General features: G+C 40.7%; 1 protein-coding gene across 1 annotated transcript in view; it reads right to left on the bottom strand.

The window, feature by feature from the left end:
• Eif2ak3 (eukaryotic translation initiation factor 2-alpha kinase 3) overlaps positions 1 to 8,191 on the bottom strand; it is a gene marked incomplete at its 5' end in the record, with an annotated part of 55,818 nt that overhangs the window by 8,092 nt on the left and 39,535 nt on the right. Inside the window, 2 exons of the mRNA XM_013035521.1 lie at positions 1,221 to 1,388; positions 6,723 to 7,500. Of these exons, the coding sequence (XP_012890975.1) occupies positions 1,221 to 1,388; positions 6,723 to 7,500 (946 nt within the window). The remainder of the gene's footprint in view (positions 1 to 1,220; positions 1,389 to 6,722; positions 7,501 to 8,191) is intronic.

Raw genomic sequence — 8,191 nt, 5'->3', positions numbered from 1 at the left:
TGTAGTGATACAGACATATTTTTAAACTCTATTTGCTGAATGTATGTTTATCAAAAACAAATCCCTACTCTTTCCTTGTTCTTACCATCTTTCATTTCTTGATCTCTGTTCATTTAATATGTTCATTTAATTCAGCTTATTATAATACCTATATTTTAGATTATAAGTATTTTCCCAAAAACATTCAATTTCAAATTGACATCTATATTCATAACAGCCACTAGCACATATCACTCATTGATTTTTGTTTTTTTGGTTGTGTTGTTTTGTGCCAGTACTGGGGCTTGAACTCAGGGCCTGGGCACTGTCCCTCAACTTTTTCCGCTCAAGACTTGTCCTTGCCACTTAAGCCACTCCTCCACTTTTGGCTCTTTGCTGGCTAATTGAAGTTAATAGTCTCTTGGATGTGTTCACCTGGTCGCTGCTGCAGTGGCCCAGCAGTCTGACTCTCCCAAATAAACTCTTTTCTGCCTGAACTGTGTGGAGGTCTCCCTTCGGCAACCCTTATATCTTCAAACTGCAATCCTCAGATCTTAGCCTCCTGGATAGCTAGGATTACAGATGTGAGCCACCAGTGCCTCGCTTGAATTTTGCTTAAGACAAAACAAACAAAAAAACCCCAAAACAACAACAACAAAATTCCCCATTTTTTTTTTTTGGCAAGTACAGAGATCCAAAGTATGAAATCATTGATTTAAGCATGATCAGTCTGTGAATATCGTTACTTTGGTGGTGGCCAGTTCTAGTACTTTAAGCTCTCAGGATCCCCCATTCCTACTGTTTCTGCAGTTTATAGAGCTCCCAGTTTATAGAGCTTGTCCTTTGAAGCCTCCTATAAGTCTACCTGTCTTGGTTTCTGCATGTCTATGTCTTGCCATGGTACAGCCTGGAAGGTGCCTATTAGTTAACATAGAGGGTAGCTCAAGAATGTGCTTCTGTTACTACAGTTTATACAGTCTACACAGCATATACTAGAGTTGGGTTTGAGAGGAGGCATTCAAAGTCTCATTCTACATTTCTTGTTAGGTTTTGGTTCAGAGGGCAAGGCCATGTTCTATGCATTGTATTTTCCTTACTCCATTTCCAACTCAAGTTAGAGGTATGTTGCTTGTGGCACGCTACTTTCCATCATTTTCAGATGGTATGTAAATGGGTATTTTAATGAGAACAAAGAAAAAGATTCATCTGGAATATCTAGCTTTTTGCCCTGGAAGACTCACCTGCTCTGGACTCATGTATAGTTTGGTCCCTACTTGTCCTGTGTGTGTGGCATAGGCTGGCATTGGCGTCAGAACCGTCTGCTCTTCTTCATCCTGGTCCATTGCCGTAACTAATCCGAAGTCTCCAACCTTGACTACATCATCCATTGTGAAGAAAATGTTGGAAGGCTAGCAAAAACAAAATAGACAATAGTGAGTATGTATAGACAAAGAGAGAAAGTACTGGATATTATTTAAGTGATTGCAGAAAATATATGAAGGTAGAAATTCTATTTTTCTTTTTATGAAAATAACTTTTTTTTCAATGCCAGACAAGTACTATGGGTAAAGAAAAGGGAAGCATAGAAGAGAGAGCTGGATTTATTATCTACTTAAACCCATGGAGATTCACAACCCCTTGGGTCTAGCATTTTTAATCCCCAATCTTAATGGTCTGTGTACTTTCTCTGGGCAATGTTTTCTACATTTTTTTATTTAAGCCATAATAGCTATATTAATCATCATAATAGCAAATGCATATGTAGCACCTGTATGTAATATATTGGGTGCTATTGTTTTTGTTTTCTTTTTTTGTTGTTTATGGGGCTTGAACTATGGGTCTGGGTACTGTTCCTGAGCTCTTCAGCTCAAGACAAGTGCTCTGCCACTTGAGCCACAGCACCATTTTTGGTTTTCTGGTAATTAACTGTAGATAAGGGTCTTACGGACTTTCCTGTCCTGGCTGGCTTTGAACCTTGATCCTCAGATCTTAGCCTCCTGAGTAGCTAGGATTATAGGCATGAGTCACTGGTGCCCAGTTGGGTGCTATTCTAAGCAGTTCATTTCTATTAACACATGTAGTACAACTCGCTCACATGAGTACTATTAGTCTCCCATCTTACAGATTTGGAAACTGAGGCTCTGAAGTTAAACTAATTACCCAAAGTTATTCACCAACAAACTGTAGATCCAGGATTCAAACTGAGGCTGTTTGGCTCCTAGGAAAAGACCTTGTGCTTTACTATCGTGTCCAACATTTAGCATAGGGAATTACTATCTGATGATGAGTGCTAACTAGTCTTGGTTTGTGTCTGAGCAGAAGAAACAGAAGAAACAGACTATCAAAAGAAACAGAAGAAATAGATTATCAAAATCAGAACTCTTAACCAGCACTCTGTGCTGTCATTTGTACAACACATATGCCAAGCTACTGACTTAATTTTGTTTTTGTTTTCCTCATGGGTCTTGAACTCAAGGCCTGGGCACTCACTGTCCCTGAGCTTTCTTGCTTAAGGCTATTGCTCTACTGCTTTGAGCCACAGCTCCACTTCTGGTTTTCTGGTGGTTAACTGGAGATAAGAGTCTTATGGACTTTCCTGCCCAGCTGGCTTTGAACCTTGATCCTCAGATCTCTGCCTCCTGAATAGCCAGAATTACAGGTGTGAGCCATCTGTGCCTGGCTCTTCCCCTCTCCCCCCTCCCCATCTTCCCCAGATTCTGGGGCTTGAACTCAGGGCCTGGGCCTGGGTGCTGTCCGTGAGCCTCTTTATGTTCAAGGCTAGCACTCTACCACCTGAGCCACAGCACCACTTCTGGCTTTTTCTGAGTGGTTTATTGGAGACAAGAGTCTCACAGACTTTTCTGCCCAGGCTGGTTTTGAACTGTGATCCTCAGATCTTAGCCTCCTGAGTAGCTAGGATTACAGGCGTGAGCCATCTGTGCCTGGCTCTTTGGCTCTTTGTTTTCTTGATTGTCTGAGACTGGGACTTGAACTTTTGCAATCTGACACTCTACCAATTGAGCCACGTCTCCAATCCTGCGAGTTCTAAACTTCCCTATAAAACTACTTACAGAATATATCTAGCCAAATGACTCACAGGTTCTTCAAACTCTATGCCTGACATGAAGAATGTCATCTTTTAATCAGTTTACTCTATCTTGCAGGTACCACAACAGAGCTATGAAAATAAGGAAAAAGGAAGCTCACAAAATTGAGTTTCATTGTGTTTCAAATATTGTCAGAAAACGCCACTTTGTTCTCTATTTTTAAAATATCATTCTACAATTTTGACTTTGAGGCAATAAAATTATATAAAAATAAAATCTATGGTAATAACCAGCACTTTTTCCACAAAGAATCCTGTGCCAGAGATCAGAAGAGCCTGTACTGCCTTCATCTTTCCTCTCTACTCATTTTCTGATGGCAGTTACTTATGGAACTCAGCAGACAGCATGTGTTCCACTATCAGATGTCTTCTGACTTTGCTTTCTCTTCTTCCTGTTAGGCAGCGCCACTGGTATTTAAACCAAGCCATATAATCCCACTCCCTGCCCCAGAAACGGGTTTATAGACAGCCTTACATCCTTGGTTTACTGAACAGAACAAGGCCTAGGACTTCTGACCAATGTGCTCCTCACATCCAAAATCTCTCTAAAAGGTTTAAAAGAAAAATAGGCAAGCCCGGCACTGGTGGCTCACGCTTGTAATCCTAGCTACTTAGGAGGCTGAGATCTGAGACTTGTGGTTCAAAGCTAGCCCGGGCAGGAAAGTCCGTGAGACTCTGATCTCCAATAAACCACCAGAAACCAGAAGTGGGGCTGTGGCTCAAGTGGTAGAGTGCTAGCCTTGAGCTGAAGAGCTGAGGGACAGCGTGCAGGCCCAGAGTTCAAGCCCCAGGACTGACCAAAAAGAAAAAAAAAGAAAAAAGAAGAAGAAAAATAGGCATACTTGAGGATCCCTTGCAGCCATCCTGAGGCTATATGGGGAAAGCCTGCATGAAAATGGGAATAAGAAATGTGAGGAGAGACTCAAGGAGGATACAGTAGTAAGGGCCAATAAAGCTCTTTCTGGATGAATCGGTATTAACTGATGAGCATTTGGACTATGTTGAACACTGTACTGAGGTGAACAAAACTGACATGGACTGGGCACGGTGGCTCATGCCTGTAATCCTAGCTACTCAGGAGGCTGAGATCTGAGGATCATGGTTCAAAGCCAGCTGGGGCAGAAAAAGTCTGTGAGACTCTTCAATAAACTACTCAGAAAAACTGGAAGTGGCTCTGTGGCTCAAGTGGCAGCACTTGAGCACAAAGAGGCCCAAGGCAGTGCCCAGGCCAAGTTCAAGCCCCAGGACTGACAAACAAAAAACAAAAAAAACCTGACATGGTTCATGCCACCATGGAAACAAGAGGATAAATAAACCAGGTATAAAGAGAGAGAAAGGAAAGAAATACAGGATCTCTCAGAATACAGTATATGAGAAACTAAGGAAAGAGTGAACGACTAGAAAAAAACCTGAAGAGGCAGGAAGTAAAGGATAGATGGCAAAATGTGACCAAAATAAAAGACAAAGGAAAGCATAGAGGTTTAACATTGAGCTCAAAGACTTAGATCAGAAGCTAGTAAAATGTATAGGCTTTTCAACGGGGTTAGAAAAATCTTAGTGGCATTTTTTCCCCCAGCACACAAGAAATCCTTAACGTGGGTTATATTTGGAAAAAAATTGAATGTTTTTGATTTCTAGAAACACTAAGGAAGGAAGAAATAAACCTCAAGGAATTTTTCTGGTGTACAAACAAGTATCAAAAAAATCTTTACACAACATTGTATCAAGTAAATATTTACCAACATCACATTTACATTATAAAATCAGACTATTCACTATTAGTTAAAAGCAAAATGGATCTTTTTCAGTCTGGGATATGTGGATGTGTGCAACAAGCATTAAGACCTAAGAGAATCAGCATATTACCTACTAGTTTTTCACCAAATGGAGAATGATTAGCATATAAACCTATTCTGCTATTAGTGTCTCAAGTTAAAGGATCATGGTTCTGCTTTTCTATAAGTTGTCTTCTCTATCCAAAATGATTCCTCTCTAAACTTTTCATTCAGTGTAAAATAATTCCTGGTAATCAGTTTGGAGCCACATAAAAATCACTGAAAGCACAGTAATTATGTAACGAACAATTATACTGGAATCACTTCTAATTCTTATCTCTCCTATCTCCTTAAAATGTACTCACCAACTTGAAAATCTACCAGCTAATTTTAGAAGAAAATAATCTTTGTTCCAACCTCTACTTTGGTGCTTGAAGCAAAAGACTGTGGTAACATAAAATACAATTTAAAATACTTCCAATAGGGCTGGGAACATGGCTTAGTGGTAGAGTGCTTGCCTAGCATGCATGACGCCCTGGGTTCAATTCCTCAGTACCACATAAACAGAAAAAGCCAGAAGTGGTGCTAGCCTTGTGCCTAGGCCCTGAGTTCAAGCCCCTGAACTGGCAAAATAAATACGCCTTAAAATATATGGCATATACCAATAAACACAGGTTCTTGAGAGGAAGAGCATGGAGGATCTTGGGGTGAGGCTGGCCCAGGCAAAAATGAAGACTCTATTTGAAAAACAAATTATAAAGTAAAAAGATTGAAGGTAGGGCTAAATTGCTGGAGCATGTGGCAAGCCTGTTTCTAGCAAGTGTAAGGCCTAGAGTTCAATGCCCTGTTCAGTCAAAAAAGCCCCTCAAACAACAAAAACTAAAAAAAAAATTAAATTAAAAATATTTCAATCCAAAGCTGTCAAGAATTTAAATCACTTTCATCAGAAAAATATTTATACAGTTACTATATACCTATTGATTATGCTCATAGCACACAGAATATGGCAGAAATTAAAAGTTCTCATACTTATTTTCAGAAATACATACTATAGAAATGCCACGTAGTTTAGTAAGAATTTTATGCAAATTAGCACACAGCATGCCTACACTATTTAATACTGTATACAATAAAAGCAGAATATAAGGTTTTAGAACTACAATCATCTGGGTAACCATTTGTTACCTTTTCTCATCCACCTTCTCCCTCAAAGCTTAAACAGTTCTGGGGGACAAAGCATGGTGATCTGCTGCACCAATTCAGAGCTGGCTAGTGCAAAGACTCGTTTTCTTTCCATTTGGGACCCTTTCACTACCTCTGGAGGTTTTTGTGGCAGGGTTATTCACAGTCATAGAAAGAATATGGTTTAACTGCTTACAGTGGATTTTTTTTTTTTGTGCCAGTCCTGGGGCTTGAGGTCCTGGGGTCTGAATTCATTTCACTTCAGGCTTTTTTGGTGCTTAATTAGAGTTAAGAGTCTCATGGACTTTCTGGCTTCAGCTTGATTCAAACTACAATCTTCAGATCTCAGCCTCCTGAGTAGTTAGGATTATAGGTATGAGGTACTCTTACTCATTGTGGATTTTACATAGAGACTTTTCTTTTAACAATCAGAACTAAAAGGGATACTCTTTACAGTAAAATGAACATAAACATAGTGTACACAAGAATGCATGGTTTGTCTGAGGGTACAAGAGACTTAGTCTTGAAGCAAGCCCTGTCTTAGGCTTTTGCTCCAGATGCCTTTACTCTCCGCTGTTCTTGTAGGTCCTTCAGTGAAAAACTGACAAACACTGCAAGTACAGCTTTGAACCCCCAAATATCAGACTGAAACCCCTGTGTGATGTTCCACAGTTACAGACCTTGAGGTCCCTGTGCATGAGTCCTTTACTGTGTAGAAACTCCACTGCCTCTGCGATCTGCAGGAAGATATGCAGACATATGCTCCTCTCTCTCTCCTCGATGGTACACCGTTGGTTCATCCAGTCTTTGAGGTTTTCCTTTCTGCACAGCTGCATCTGAATGTACAGATACACCTTTGGTGAACTGGGCTGAAGCTTATCTGTTGTGTTCTTAGTGAGATCTAAACTTAAAGTAGTGGGTCTTGGAGGGGAAAGAGACAATGTAGCTTCAGAAGATTTGCTGCTGGAATACTTGAAATCAGTTAGTTTATTAGCATAATGGTTGCCAATGTGTAACCGGTTAATGTTGAGATCTTCTTTACTGGATGCATTATCACAGCCAGAATCTTCAAACACTATGGAAGAAGAGGTTCTCTCCCTTGATCTTACATAAGGAGAGGCTTCAGAAGGGCAAAGTTCAAAGGAGTGCCCCTCATCACTGCCATCCATGGTACCATCTTCTACATCACAGTCTGTCAGGCAACTGTCCTGGAGGTTGTGTGCTGCATCCACTGACCCACTGCCATCTCCTTGGTCTGTTCCTGAGAGCTCCAGAGGAGAGAATTGGCTCTCAGATGAACTTGTCTGGCCACAGGAAATCCCCACTGAAAAAGACCTCCTTCTCTGAGGTGAAGGAGCTATGATTTCGATATGTTCTTTTGTAGAGAAAGGATCCATTCTGCGAATCTTAACGGATGGTGCCTCCATTGGGCTAGGAGAGCTGAGTGGCCAGTCTGTGCTAGAAGTGAGATAAAAACAAATGATTGAGAGAGAATCTATGTGGATTAAGGTACCTGAGAGCCAGCCTTTGTTTAAAAAGCTTCAACTAAACTGGCAGTCAGGAGATTATGCCTAATCCTAGCTACGCAGGAGACTGAGATCGGAGGATGAAAATTCCAAGCCAGATTGGGTAGGAAAGTCTGTGAGACTCTTCTCTCTAATTAACCATCACCCAAAGAAAAGCTTCAAGTATTATCAAACCACTGACCAAATGACAAACAGAAATAATATATAGGCTAAATTAAACATGTTATATGAGACAAAGAGCATCTCACCAAGGTCTTCATTTGAAAGCTTAATTTTATACTTGAAATAGTTATCTGGGGCTGTGTTGCTTGATTATGTAGCTCCTGTACAAATTAAAATGGCTCACTGGGCTTTGATACAAAGGGCCACTTTGCTTGGTTCTTGAGTCTATGACAAAGGTCACTGAAACAAGGTGCTTCTGGGGGATCTAAAGCTGCAGAGGTTTTACTTCCATGGTTTGGGAGTCAGTCTGCACATGCTGCCTCTTTACAAACAGCTTTTTTTTCTTTTTTCTGTCAGTCATCAGGGCTGAACTCTGGGCCTGGGCATTCTCCCTCAGCTCTTCAGCTCAAGGCTAGTGACCTACCACTTGAGCCACAGAGCCACTTCCGGCTTTTTTCTGC

Source organism: Dipodomys ordii, unplaced genomic scaffold (assembly GCF_000151885.1).
Source record: "Dipodomys ordii isolate 6190 unplaced genomic scaffold, Dord_2.0 Scaffold214, whole genome shotgun sequence".
Lineage (NCBI taxonomy): Eukaryota > Metazoa > Chordata > Mammalia > Rodentia > Heteromyidae > Dipodomys > Dipodomys ordii.
The sequence above is the reverse complement of the archived record's forward strand: the minus strand, read 5'-3'. Positions and strand labels throughout refer to the sequence as shown.